Source organism: Salvelinus fontinalis, chromosome 1 (genome assembly GCF_029448725.1).
Source record: "Salvelinus fontinalis isolate EN_2023a chromosome 1, ASM2944872v1, whole genome shotgun sequence".
In the NCBI taxonomy this organism is placed as follows: domain Eukaryota; kingdom Metazoa; phylum Chordata; class Actinopteri; order Salmoniformes; family Salmonidae; genus Salvelinus; species Salvelinus fontinalis.
Genome location: NC_074665.1, coordinates 34,597,048 through 34,612,470, shown reverse-complemented (window position 1 = coordinate 34,612,470; position 15,423 = coordinate 34,597,048). Strand labels below are relative to the sequence as shown.

Genomic DNA, 15,423 nt, shown 5'->3' with positions numbered 1-15,423 from the left:
TAAGTATATTTTAGCAATTACATTTACTATTGATACTTAAGTATATTTAAACCCAAATACTTTTGACTTTTACTCAAGGAGTATTTTACTGGGTGACTAACTTTTATTAATGTAATTTTCTATTAAGGTATCTTTACTTTTACTCAAGGACTTTTTACACCACTGTAATGGACACGGTGCAACCTTTGGTAGGTAGGCTTGCTGGCAGATTTTGGTTGTGGTACAGCAAAGCCAAATCAGCCCATACTCATGGTTCTCACAGGGGAAGTGAAATGATTGGCTACAATGACTTTGCTCATGATCATGCAGGTGCTAATTACATGTAACTGTAAGTTCCTTGTATTTTCCTTATCTGGATAGACACTTGTGGTTTCTAGCTAACGTTACACCAATCAAAGCAGTGGAGTATACAGTGCATTCGGAAAGTATTCAGACCCCTTTACTTTTTCCACATTTTGTTACGTTACAGCCTTATTCTGAAATTGATTAAATTGTTTTTTCCCCCTCATCAATCTACATACAATACCCCATAATGACTAAGCAAAAACAGGTTTTTAAATGAATGGAAATATCACATTTACATAAGAATTCAGACCCTTTAAGCAGTACTTTGTTGAAACACCTTTGGCAGCAATTACAGTCTTGAGTCGTCTTGGGTATGACGCTTCAAGCTTGGCACACCTGTATTTGGGGAGTTTCTCCCATTCTTCTCTGCAGATCCTCTCAAGCTCTGCCAGGTTGGATGAGGAATGTTGCTGCACAGCTATTTTCAGGTCTCTCCAGAGATGTTCGATCGGGTTCAAGTCTGGGCTGTGGCTGAGCCACTCAAGGACATTCAGAGACTTGTCCCCGAAGCCCCTCCTGCATTGTCTTGACTGTGTGCTTAGTGTCATTGTCCTGTTGGAAGGTGAACCTTTGGCCCCAGTCTGAGGTCCTGAGTGCACTGGAGCAGGTTTTCATCAAGGATCTCTCTGAACTTTGCTCTGTTCAGCTTTCCCTCGATTCTGACTAGTCTCCCAGTCCCTGCCACTGAAAAACATCCCCACAGCATGATGCTGACACCACCATGCTTCACCGTAGGGATGGTGCCAGGTTTCCTCCAGATGTGACGCTTGGCATTCAGGCCAAGGAGTTCATACTTGGTTTCATGAAGAGAGTCCTTTAGGTGCCTTTTGGCAAACTCCAAGCAAGCTGTCATGTGCCTTTTACTGAAGAGTGGCTTCCATCTGGCCACTCTACCATAAATTCCTGATTGGTGGAGTGCTACAGAGATTGTTATCCTTCTGGAAGGTTCTCCCAACTCCACAGAGAAACTCTGGAGCTTTGTCAGAGTGACCATTGGTTTCTTGGTCACCTCCCTGACCAAGGCCCTTCTCCCCCGATTGCTCAGTTTGCCCCGGGCAGCCAGCTCTAGGAAGTCTTGGTGGTTCCATACTTCTTCCATTTAAGAATGATGGAGGCCACTGTGTTCTTGGGGACCTTCAATGCTGCAGAAATGTCTTGGTACCCTTCCCCAGATCTGTGCCTCGACACAATCCTGTCTCCGAGCTACACAGACAATTGCTTCGACCTCATGGCATGGTTTTTGCTCTGACATGCACTGTCAACTGTGGGACCTAATATAGACAGGTGTGTGCCTTTTCAAATCATGTCCAATCAATTGAATTTACCACAAGTGGACTCCAATCAAGTTGTAGAAACATCTCAGGGATGATCAATTGGAACAGGATGCACCTGAGCTCAATTTCGATTCTCATAGCAAAGGGGCTGAATATTTATGTAAATAAGGTATTTCTTTTTTTTTTTTTTTTGCAAAAATTCTCAAAACCTGTTTTTACTTTGTCATTATGGGGTACTGTGTGTAGATTGCTGATTTAGATTTATTTTTTAAATCCATTTAGAATAAGGGGTTTGAATAGTTTCCGAAGGCAATGTATGAGCCTGAAAATAGGAGATCCCTCACCACATAGCAGGATCTGAGTACAATTTGATTATTTTACTGTTGAACACATTATTTTAAAAAACATTTTTTATTTAACCTTTATTTAACTAGGCAAGTCAGGTTAAGAACAAATTCTTATTTACAATGACGGCCTACCCCGGCCAAACCCGGACGACGCTGGGCCAATTGTGTGCCCTATGAGACTCCCAATCACGGCCGGATGTGATGCAGCCTGGATTCGAACCAGGTACTGCAGTGCTGGGATGCAGTGTCTTGGACCACTGCGCCACTCGGGTGCCCAATCTAAATGGACATATGAAAGAAGTGCAGGAATCAAAGGTGAGTGAGCAATACGATGCAAAGTGAGACAATAAGGATATTCAGATTGTTGTTGACATTGTCAAATATGAACACCAGTATTTTTGCTGGAGTAGCTATTAAACACATTTTGAAATGTATAGCTTTCTTTTGTTTCAAAGAAAAGAAGGGCAGTAAGAAAATCTGTTTGTACAGGTATTTTGTAAATGATCTCATGGTAATATTTGCTTGTTTGGGCTTGAATTTGCAAATATTCTATGTCTCGTGGTATTCATGATACTGAGCTGGTATTTACAAACTAATACCCATGGACTCCAGTACTTTTAGTGAGAGGGTACAGTAAACTCAGAAGTGTCACAATTCCTAAGTATAGATCATCTATTGGGTAGACAATAAAATTGTCACTGTGTTTGTCATAAGATATATTGATTGTGACAATGCTCTGTGTGGGGTAGTCAAGACAAAGTTTGCCATTTTCTAAGACGTCAAGGGAGATCTGCATGTTTGACAGGTGATTTTAGCAAACGGCTGACAAAGTGCTGTGTGTATTCTGTTTTATGTCTGTGACATTAGATCATTGCAGTGTTTGTGTGCGGCACTCTAAATGCCAGTGGGTTTTCATCAGCTCATAATAATGTTCTTAAATATCTGAACACAGATTGTGGCCTATTTATCCAAGAAATAACAGTAACAGAATGTGGTGTAGTAGTTTGAACCGTTGTTCAAAGATTCCTGCTTGAATTGATAGACAAAGAGAGGTCACCTGAGCGGTCAGAATAAGCAGGGGCCAGCTGAAGCTCCCACTAGACAATGCTGACCTACTGACACGCTCCTGCCACGGATGTTTCTCTCCACCATTTTGGGACTGGCAGTGGCACTGAGCACATGAGTGTCTTGTGGTGGAATGGAATTGGCTGAGTTGATAGAAACGTTAAAGTAGGATTTAGTAAAACAGTTGATATGATAGGTGTGTATTTGAAATGTTATATTGTGTTTTATGTCAGTTCTTAGTGCTGTTATGTTGTCTGATTTATTTGTATTATGTGAATGGTGTCAATGTATTAAGGATCTATAGATTGTCCGTGTATTGTGCTTGTGTATGAGTTCATGTTTTGCTCACTCTCCACGCTAGATGTTTTAGCATTATCAGTATATTAAGGAGCGTTTTCCTCTTCGCTTAGTATTTCATATGGTGTGTCATGTAATTTTGTTAGAGCTTGGCACTGTACACAGTTGCTATCTGTCAGTTGGTGTGTTAACTTGGGTTTGTTCTTGATGTCGTGGTTATGTTCTCTCAGTATTAAAACTAGAATCCTTAGTTGCTACATCCATTTTTGACTTGTAAATTAATTGTATATACTCACTGATATATCTTATAAATGCCTCATGAGCTTGGTTCAACTGTCGTACCCCATCAGAACCCAAAATACAAGCTTTTTTTACTACAATGTTTTTGAACAATGTAAATGTAAACAAACACTGTATAGCCTCAAAACATGGTTACAACTATCATTTTAAAATCATGAAGGGTCAGTCCTTGCATCCATATATGTCTATTCATTTGAAAGTGGTTACATTTCTCCAGGCCGCTGCCTCCGCTTTTTACCAAAACAAAGGCAGGGTGCCGCTTTGTTATTGTTTCAATTAAGGATTCTAGCTTTAAGTGTGCTCTGTATCACCTCCTAGGATATAGTAGCTCTGGTGTGTCAAGGAATGGTATTGTGCGTATTCTCAGTCTGTTTAATATTGTGTGCATGCGATTGGACACCCAGTCATAGCCTCCCTAGGCTTTGGGGCGTTCTGTTGGGGGGGACTTTCCTCTCTAGGGCTGGAGTCTGGAGGGAAAATAGCCTTGACAGATGCAGCAGCCAGGCAGTCTAGTAGAGATTAGCTACTCGACTACTCATACATTCAAATTAGACCCTTACTCATTAGAACTGACATGCTTTGCCAGATGGACCTTAGGCAGCACATTCCAGGCGATGTCTCCTATATGTCAATTGCACCCAAGTATCAGCCACACATCAGGAGTAAAGTGGGTGATTGCATCAGGGACATTTTGGACACTGGATCATCTTTCTTGATAACAATCTCAATTGGGATTTTCTATGTTCTCTAGGGGGCACACCAAAGAGTACCACCTCTCTTTGGAATAAACTCAAACCTTTGCTGAACTATCCAGCAAATCCTTTTGATAGGCTCCCTGGTTTGTTAGAGATTGGGTAGCAGACTTGCAATCCTAGAAAAGGGTTCAGAACATCCTCCGCTTATACTATGTATTGCATGCTGATTTGTTTGATTTTAAACTTTGTTGAATATTGAGTGAAAGAGAGCGACCTGTCTCTACGTATTTTACTGGTTTGTGACTCACTGACACCGCCCCTGGTTAGAGGGGAATAAAGCAGCTCAAGAGTTAACACACACAGGAGAAGATAAAAATGGAGATGTACATGGGGATGGTTTTTGTAGTCACGTATCCTATGCACATAAACTCAGCAAGAAAAGAAACGTCCCTTTTTCAGGACCCTGTCGTTCAAAGATAATTCGTAAAAATCCAAATAACTTCACAGATCTTCAGTGTAAAGGTTTTAAACACTGTTTCCCATGCTATTTCAATGAACCATAAACAATTAATGAACATGCACCTGTGGAACGGTCGTTAAGACACGAACAGCTTACAAGGGTAGGCAATTAAGGTCACAGTTATGAAAACTTAGGACACTAAAGAGGCCTTTCTACTGACTCTGAAAAACACCAAAAGAAAGATACCCAGGGTCCCTGTTCATCTGCGTGAATGTGCCTTGGGCATGCTGCAAGGAGGCATGAGGACTGCAGATGTGGCCAGGGCAATAAATTGCAATGTCTGTACTGTGAGACGCCAAAGACAGCGCTACAGGGAGACAGGATGGACAGCTGATCGTCCTCGCATTAAGGCAGGTCCTCACCAGACATCACATCACAAACCCACTGTCGCTGGACCAGACAGGACTGGCAACAAGTGCTCTTCACTGACGAGTCGCGGTTTTGTCTCACCAGAGGTGATGGTCGGATTCACGTTTATCGTTGAAGGAATGAGCGTTACACCGAGGCCTGTACTCTGGAGCTGGATCGATTTGGAGGTGGAGGGTCTGTCATGGTCTCGGGCGGTGTGTCACAGCATCATCGGACTGAGCTTGTTGTCATTGCAGGCAATCTCCATGCTGTGTCTTACAGGGAAGACATCCTCCTCCCTCATGTGGTACCCTTCCTGCAGGCTCCATCCTGACATGACCCTCCAGCATGACAATGCCACCAGCCATACTGCTTGTTCTGTGCGTGATTTCCTGCAAGACAGGAATGTCAGTGTTCTGCCATGGCCAGCGAAGAGCCCGGATCTCAATCCCATTGATCACGTCTGGGACCTGTTGGATCGGAGGGTGACGCCTAGGGCCATTCCACCCAGAAATGCCCGGGAACTTGCAGGTGCCTTGGTGGAAGAGTGGGGTAACATCTCACAGCAATAACTGGCAAATCTGGTGCAGTCCATGAGGAGGAGATGCACTGCAGTACTTAATGCAGCTGGTGGCCACACCAGATACTGACTGTTACTTTTGATTTTGAACCCCCTTTGTTCAGGGACACATTATTCAATTTCTGTTAGTCACATGTCTGTAGAACTTGTTCAGTTAATGTCTGTTGTTGAATCTTGTCATGTTCAAACAAATATTTACACATGTTAAGTTTGCTGAGAATAAAAGCAGTTGACAGTGAGAGGACATTTTTTTCTCTTCTGAGTTTATGTCTCATAGACTGGAATAACACCGTTCAGGTAATATTTACTCCCTTGGAGGGTGTGAGTCAAGCTGGCTAGCCAATCAGGGCCTGGAGAGACTCCATAGCTAGAGCGGGCACAGTGTTGAGACACATGGCTATTGTCCAATTTGGCTGAAGCCATGAGCTGAAGGAGATGTCGATCTCTCACCTGAGGGGGAGAAATGGTAAGGATGGGTGCGAGTCAGACCGCACAGCTCCAGCCAGACATAAACAATAACACACACGCTAGAAATTAGTCCCACAGCGCTCTCGGCAGGGGGATTCTGTAACTGAGTATTTATATTTGACTGCATAGTCTCAACTTAATTTTATTTTCTTCTATGTATGCAGAACATTCATTCATGCTGGACCTTTTAGGCCCATAGCTGTCTGAAGGCTTTGTAGCTGACTTATACATATGTCTGGTGACCTCTGCTAAGAGATCGCATAGACACTCTTTGTCTACATGTCTATCTGATATATTTTACACTGCATCATTGCCTCATCGTCCCAAAATAGATCTACAGTACAGAGACATGGTGGCTGGTCGGCTTTTTAGTACACAGGGTACGAGAGGATACCAGTTAGTACAGTAATAAAGGGTTAGTATTTGGCCATTAAATCATCTCTGATTTAACAAGTGTCTTTATGGAGTTGCCAATCTAGCAGAACAAGGACTCCATCGATGTCATACTGGAAATACTAGCCAATTTTTACACAAAGCCTGAAAGACAACTTCATGTAAATTCACACTTGAACATCTTTATTTGAATATTGTAGTAGAGAATACAGAACTAGAAATACTTTTGCTACAACCAAATCTATAACCTTTTGGGGGTATTTACAGAAAATCTAAAGTTAGTTGAGGTGGTTTTAAACTAGTCACAGTCAGGAACAGTAGTGTATATTTTTCATCTTCAGAACATCATTCATTTAGATTTTACATCAATCGCTATTGGCATATAGCAAGTGGTAACTAAGGGCTCATTTGGCATGTTAAGGTGTTGTGATGGTGGCTTGTTTTAAGGTGTAAGAGAGCTCACCAGAACTTCTTCCCCTGACCTGATTGTAGCTACATTACTTGTCGTTGGACAGACATACATAATGGGAGGAAGCTGGGTCAAGACACTCACCACATACACTAAGGAGTTATGACTGGAAGAGAGTTGCCAATACAGAAAAGTTTTTTTCATTTTTTTTCATTTTGTCAACTCAACTTGATCTTCATTTAACTTACAATGAGTGTACAAAACATTAGGAACACCTGCTCTTTTTCCCTGACAGACTGACCAGGTGAATCCAGGTGGAAGCTATGATCCCTTATTGATGTCACCTGTTAAATCCACTTGAATCACTGTAGATGATTTTTAGGAGACAGGTTAAAAAATGATTTTTAAGCCTTGAGACAATTGAGACATGGATTTTGTATGTGTGCCATTCAGAGGGTTAACAGGCAAGACCAAAGTTTTAAGTGCCTTTGAATGGGGTATGTTATTAGGTGCCAGGCGCACCAGTTTGAGTGTGTCAAGAACTGCAACGCTTCTGGGTTTTTCACGCTCAACAGTTTCCCGTGTGTATCGGGAATGATCCACCACCCTAGGACATCCATCCAACTTGACACAACTCTGGGAAGCATTGAAGTCGAAAGGGGGTATGACTCTGTGTTCCTACTTTTTTGTACACTCTGTGTATATTTTGAAGTTGGAAGCAGTTAGATGTTATACAGTGATTATGCACAATGGGCTGAATACCTAATGTGATGACACTAAAAGGAGCATATGTATTGTGTGGCTTTCCAGGTGGTTTTGTGAGGGGAAGGAGCTGGAGAACTGCCCTGACATTCAGATCATCAACAACGGCGAGTTGCACTCTCTGATCATTGCCGAGGCATTCGAGGAAGACACAGGGCGGTACTCTTTCTTTGCATCCAACTTCTACGGCACAGACTCTACGTCTGCCGAAATCTACGTCGAAGGTGACCATTGAGTTTCGACCTTCAAGTCAAGTGACCGAGAGTGCACCGTCACATAAACACTGACTATACAACCTAAAAAGTATTACTGCTGATTAATTAGTATCTCCTCTGGTATAAATGTTTAATTTTAAGTTAAAACATGAATATAGACAATCATACTAGGATCATCCCTACTAGTGTGCTGCATATCACCCTCTTTTATATGTTATACAGGTGCCTCCTCTACAGATTCGGAGGGGGAACAACATTTTGAACTTGCACAGTGAGTACTCTACTCTTCCTCTACTCAAAATATAATTGGAAAGCATTTAATTGGGTAGTAAAAGCAAGCTCAAAGGTTTACATTCTGTAATGTAACAGGCCTCAGTGTAGCACATACGGTGCCTTCAGAAAGTATTCACGCCTCTTGACTTTTTCCACATTTTGTTGTGTTACAGCCTGCATTTAAAATTGATTAAATTTATAGTTTTTGTCACTGGCCTACACACAATAACCCATAATGTCAAAGTTGAATTATGTTTTTTCGAATTTTTTACAAATTAATATAAAATGAAATGCCTGACATGTCTTGAGTCACTAAGCATTCAACCCCTTTGTTATGACAAGCTAAATCAGTTCAGGAGTAAAAATGTGCTTAACAAGTCACATAAGTTGCATGGACTCACTCTGTGTGCAATAATTGTGTTTAACATGATTTTTGAATTACTACCTCATCTTTGTACCCCACACATACAATTATTTTTAAGACCACTCAGTCGAGCAATGGATTTCAAACAGATTCGACCACTAAGACCAGGGAGATTTTCCAATGCCTCGCAAAGAAGGGCACCTATGGGTAAAAAAACCTAACATTGAATATCCATTTGAGCATGGTGAATATATTAATTACACTTTGGAGGATGTATCAATTCACCCAGTCACTACAAAGATGAAGGCATCCTTCCTAACTCAGTTGCCGTAGAGGAAGGAAACCGCTCAGGGATTTTACTATTAGGCCAATGGTGACTTCAAAACAGTTACAGAGTTTAATGGCTGTGATAGGAGAACTGAGGATGGCTCAACAACATTGTATTTACTCCACAGTACTAACCTAATTGATAGAGTGAAAAGAAGGAAGCCTGTACAAAATAAAAATATTCCAAAACATGCCTTTGTTTGCAAAAAGGCACTAATGTATTACTGCAAAAAAGCAATTCACTTTTTGTCCTGAATACAAAGTGTTGTGTTTGGGGCAAATCCAATACAACACATTACTGAGGACCACTCTCCATATTGTCAAGCATAGTGGTGACTGAATCATGTTATGGGTATGCTTGTAATCGTTAAGGACTGGGGAATTTTTCAGGATAAAAAAGAAATGGAGCTAAGCACAGGCAAAATCCTAGAGGAAAACCTGGTTCAGTCTGCTTTCCAGCAGACACTGGGAGATTAATTCATCTTTCAGCAGGACAATTACAAAAAACACAAGGCCAAATCCACACTGAAGTTTCTTACCAAGGATGCAGTGATTGTTCCTGAGTGGCCAAGTTACAGTTTTGACTTAAATCTACTTGAAAATCTATGGCAAGACCTGAAAATGGTTCTCTAGCAATGATCAACAACAATCCAGATATGGACAGGTCTTAGAGACTTACCCAGAAAGACTCACAGCTGTAATTGCTGCCAAAAGTATTGACTCAGGGATGTGAATACTTATGTAAATGAGATATCTCTGTATTTCATTTTCAATAAATTTCCACAAATTGTTTTAATTTAGTCATTATGGGTTATTGTGTGTAGATGGGTGAAGAAATAAACAACAATTGTATCCATTTTGAATTCAGGCTGTAATACAACAAAATGTGGAATAAGTCAAGGGGTATATGAATACTTTCTGAAGGCACTGTATGTAACTTCAACACTGTAAAAATAATTTTAGCCCAGTGGGACCTGGTTAGTAACAATGTATCCTGTTAATCTTGTAAACCTAAAGACTACAGAGGACCCGAGCTCAGCCGGGTGCCCCATCTTTACCTCCAGTTGTCAGTGTTGTGTCTCTGTGTGAGGATGACACAACCATCTGCACTGAAGAACAGCCACAGGAGGCCACCTCACTGCCTTCTAGCCAGGTAGTCACTGCACCTGTACCTGTCCAGGTAGCTACTAATGTCCTTCCTGTTATGGAGGTGACAACAGCACCATCCACCCAGGTGGCGTTTACATTGGTCCCTGCCCAGGAGATGTCAGCACCGTTACCTGTCCAGGTAGTTTCTACTCTAGATCTACCACCTGTGGAGACGGCGTCAGTACTGGCGCAGGAGGTGTCAACACTGTCACTGCCAACACCGTCACATGTCCCAGTGACGTCCACACCATTACCGACACAGACAGTCTCTACCACGGCACTACCGCTGACCCATGTAGTCTCCTCTAAACTGCCTGCCCATGTTGCTGCCATACAGACGACTCTAGCTGAGATAATAATCTGCTCAAAAAGCTCTGGCTCCTGAATGTACTGCAAACATTTAAATGTAAATTAATGATATCTGAAGTACTGCATATGTCAAAAACGTTCCTTTCTGCTCAGTAATCTTTATTCAAGACCCACACAGTACTTGACAATAATGTGTATTTGTGTTTGGTTACTTAAAGTGGAACTGACACCAATTTAGTAACATTAAATGGTATTAAAATCTGTTCATATACACCCTCAGGAAGAATATGATGCATTTTTTGTGTGTGACAAGCGAGCACACATAGATATGCTAATCTTCATGTTTTCATTACATTCATAAAATGTTTGGAAATGACAGAGTCCGGTATTTGTGAAAATTCTATAGTATGTATGTATCTATTTATTTTATTTTCATAACCATTGCAGAATAAATTCCTCATATTTTGTGGCAGTGATGGGTTCATATTCGTGAAGTAGCCATACAACAAATTACCAGGCACATCTCTCATTTAATTGGCCTAGCATAGATAGGCTACTGTATATTTCAGGTTTTGCAGTCCCATGGGTAGCGCGGTTTAGGCTATAATATACAGTCGAATTTAACAGGTGAACAGTTGACGTTTTACATTGAAGTAGGCCTATATGTATGCTACTGTAAATACTGCAATTGTTTCAGAATTCACGGACAGTCCATATTTAGGTTGGAGGAAAAGTTGATGCAAAACATTGTTGAATTCAAATGTTCTGCTGACAGGTCCACAACAATTTGCCTTTGTTTTATCCTAGAGAAATGGACACAGTCCTTGCCAGATAAAGCATAAATTACTGCAGAAGATGTTTTAAATTGCCAACACAGTAAATCGACCGGTAGCCTATGTAAAATAGTTGACAATAAGGGTAGGCTACAGTATTGCTGTGCGACATCATTACATATTTAATATTAGAGCCTATACCAAGGCAGGACATAGAAACCCAATGTTGATAAACTAAATATTGAACAACAATTTGTATTTTGCATAGAAGTATGGGCTGTAGCATTTAGCCTTCTTTAGCCTACTAGCTTAAATTGTTTTGAATATAAAATCAATCTTGCAGAATGCGCAGGCATTCGCTCTATAGGCAGCGTGCATTTAGTTTGAAAAGGTCACTGCAAAATATCAAATCATTCAGCGCACACCTACAGCAGGGGTTCCCAAACCTTTTCACTCAGGCCCCCCTTCCAGCATTCTGATCATTCCATGCACGTCGATTTCTATCGGCACAAGCACTGTTCATGACACAAACTGTTCACACCCCTCTTGTTGGCGGAGAGAAAATTTTGCGGGTTTAAAGGTTATTTCTTGCATAAAAGGGAAAAGGAAAGGGGGACACCTAGTCAGTTGTCCAACAATGTATTCAATTGAAATGTGTCTTCCGCATTTAATCCAACCCCTCTGAATCAGAGAGGTGCGGGGGCTGCCTTAATCGACATCCACGTCTTCGGCGCACGGGGAACAGTGGGTTAACTGTCTTGCTCAGGGACAGAACGACAGATTTTTACCTTGTCAGCTCGGGGATTCGATCCAGCAACCTTCCGGTTATTGGCCCAACGCTCTAAAAAGGTGAATGGAGGGCGTTTTCCAGGCAGAGTTTTAATGCTCGTTCACGCGCTCATAGTTTTATGGCAGGTATGATTTATAAGGGGAAACATAAGTGTGTATGGCGTGCGGCAAGTTTATTTATCTCAATATTTGTGCACATGTGCATACATTTCAGAAATGGGTCACATAGATATTTTGTCTGTCAGATGGCCTAGTCGTACAGCAAATGTCACTGCAAAAGTTTAACATTCTGTCATCACCTCCAAAGACAGCAGTATTTTCAGAAATGACGCACTCAAATATTACGTGTGAAATGTACGTAATTGTTATAAATGAGCCCCCTGAAAAGACTGCACATGCACAAAAATATTGAGATTTATAAACTTGGCGCCATACATGTTTCCCATTTATAAATCAAGCCAGTTGTAAAACTGTGCATACTTTAGAAGTAATGGAATTAGACCAAGACAATATCTAAATGAAATAGCAATTACGAATTTGCGATCAAATGTCTTTGGAGGTTTTGGCAGAACGTTTCCTTTTGCAGTGACATTTGCTGTATTTGACCGTTTCTGATAGACAAAAACAATTGCAGAATGTTATCAACCTGTAACAGATCGTTTGAATTCAATAATGTTTGGCATTTAGGCTACTTTTTACAAACCCATATGCTGCACTGCACCCGAATTCTGAAACATTGTCTACTTAGATTTATTTTTTTACTACAGTACCTACACACTTCAATGCAAAAGATCAACTGTCTGTTCACCTGTTGAATTCTACTGTATGTTATAAACCGCGCTCCCCTTCAGATCAAAACAATGCAATTATAATAGACTATCTAATAGAGCCAATGAAAACTGCATACGCATGGTCTAAAGTTTGTGGAAGGATAAGCACATTCTCACATCACGTTCAGTTTTTATAAACGCCAACTGGCGCATGCGTGTTTTAGGGCATATTTTCTGCGTACGGAATGCTTATGAGGCCCCTGGTGATAACATAACATCCTTCCAGCTGCTAGCTAGCTACAATTAAATTTTTTGTCAAATATATAAAAAAAAAAAATTAAACTCTTATAACGTTGGTTTTGTAGCATAAAATGTGAATTTGGTATTTTATACGAATATTATGATTGTGTTGGTGTGTGACATTGCTTCAATATATCCACATATTATGTGTTTGTTTAATGTAATTTCTGCAAAGTAGTTCAAACGGTGTCAGTTCCACTTGAATTGATGGAATCCTTTTGTTTTCAGAACCTAAATGGAGACAGCTATACTTTAAGTCCAGACATCTATCCTCGAGGTCTAGACGGGAGGCCTATCATGGCTGCCCCTGTTTTCACAAAGGTTCCCCACTAATATTATATCCACACTATGAATAATTAGAAGACATGTACAATGTCAACTTCATCATCAAACATCGAACAAAACATGATATTGTCTTATATGGTACATTTCTAAAGCTCATGTACTTAAGAAACTGCATGTTTTGTGTGTGATGATACACTTATGATGGCTGTGCACTCTATTTGGCCCCTCAGAGTCTGCAGGACCTGTTGGCATCGGAGAGCGAGCTGGTGGTGCTAGAGTGCCGTGTTAAAGGAGTGCCCTCCCTCAAGGTGGACTGGTACAGAGAAGGAAATGTCATTGAGGACTCCCCTGACTTCAGGATCCTGCAGAAGAGTAAGACCAAGACCTTCCCTCCTTTACTATGTGTCGGAATAATGTACATTCATCTTATGGTACGCTCTGTGATTTACCTCAATTCTCTTGTATTAGTTTATCAGTACATTTTCACTTTCTCTTTGAAGTTAATAAATGTAAGCATTTTGAAAACTGTTAAAGTATCAAAAACAACTGAGAGCAAGTTTTTATAGAAGGCATCATGAAGAACAGAAAGCCCTGATTTCATACGATTAAATATATATGAGCATTTTCTTCATTTTTAGAGCCTCGATCCATGGATGAATCAGGTACGTAATTATGCAAAGGAGAGACTGTCATGGTACAATTAATACAATTGTAAAATCTTAAGATGCAGCATATTTCTGCATGTATCAAAATATTTTGTTTTATGTGTTACTGAAATGTAAATTGTATTCACAATATACAAGCATTAGATACAATCATTAAAAAAACATGACTGGCCTCAAAGTCAGTCCTACTGTTACCTAGGTGATGTTTTCTATGAACCAGTGTACACCATTACTCTTTCCAGATGTTTAGAGTATCTGGCTGGTGCTGTAGCTTCTGTAACTCCTCTGCGTAAAAGCCAGTTTACTTCTCCTCCTAAAACTCAACCTTATAAGGAACCTTAACAACCTGTGTCTGTTGAACTATGTTGAACTACTTACAGAGCCTTTCAGAGTCTCTGAAACACAGTCAAGGTATTGGAGTGGCCATCACAAAGCCCTGACCTCAATCCTATAGAACATTTGTGGGCAGAACTGAAAAAGCGCGTGCGAGCAAGGAGGCCTACAAACCTGACTCAGTTACACCAGCTGTCAGGAGGAATGGGCCAAAATTCACCCAACTTATTGTGGGAAGCTTGTGGAAGGCTACCCACAACGTTTCAGTTAAACAATTTAAAGGCAATGTTATCAAATACTAATTGAGTGTATCTAAACTTATGACCCACTGGGAATGTGATGAAAGAAATAAAAGCTGAAATATATCAATTCTCTTTACTATTATTCTGACCTAAAACAGGGAATTTTTACTAGGATTAAATGTCAGGAATTGTGAAAAACTGAGTTTAAATGTATTTGACTCAGGTGTATGTAAACTTCCGACTTCAACAGTGCATATGTTGGTCACAGACACCTTTAATTTTTTTTATTTTTTTTAAAGTATGGGCATGGATCAGAAAACCAGTCAGTATCTGGTGTGACCACCATTTGCCTCATGCAGCACGACATACTTCCTTTGCATAGAGTTAATCATGCTGTTGATTGTGGCCTGTGGAATGTTGTCCCACTCCTCTTTAATGGTTGTGCGAAGTTGCTGGATATTGGCGGGAATTGGAACACTCTGTCGTACACGTTGATCCAGAGCATCCCGAACATACTCAATGGGTGACATGTCTGGTGAGTATGTGTAACAGTATAACTTTAGTACGTCCGCTCGCCCCGACCTCGAACCAGGGACCCTCTGCACACATCAACAACAGTCACCCACGAAGCGTCGTTACCCATCGCTCCACAAAAGCCGCGGCCCTTGCAGAGCAAGGGGAACCACTACTTCTAGGTTTCAGAGCAAGTGATGTAACCGACTGAAAGGCTGCTAGCTCGCACCACCGCTAACTAGCTAACCATTTCACATCCGTTACATATGCAGGCCATTGAAGACTTCCATGAATTGTGTACAGATCCTTGCAA

General features: G+C 40.9%; 1 protein-coding gene across 1 annotated transcript in view; it reads left to right on the top strand.

Moving 5' to 3' along the window:
* The window catches only part of LOC129856770 (myopalladin-like), a 33,866-nt gene that overhangs the window by 6,396 nt on the left and 12,047 nt on the right, over window positions 1-15,423 (top strand). The window contains 6 exon segments of the mRNA XM_055924515.1: window positions 7,852-8,027; window positions 8,241-8,289; window positions 10,000-10,481; window positions 13,299-13,393; window positions 13,588-13,729; window positions 13,996-14,019. Of these exon segments, the coding sequence (XP_055780490.1) occupies window positions 7,852-8,027; window positions 8,241-8,289; window positions 10,000-10,481; window positions 13,299-13,393; window positions 13,588-13,729; window positions 13,996-14,019 (968 nt within the window).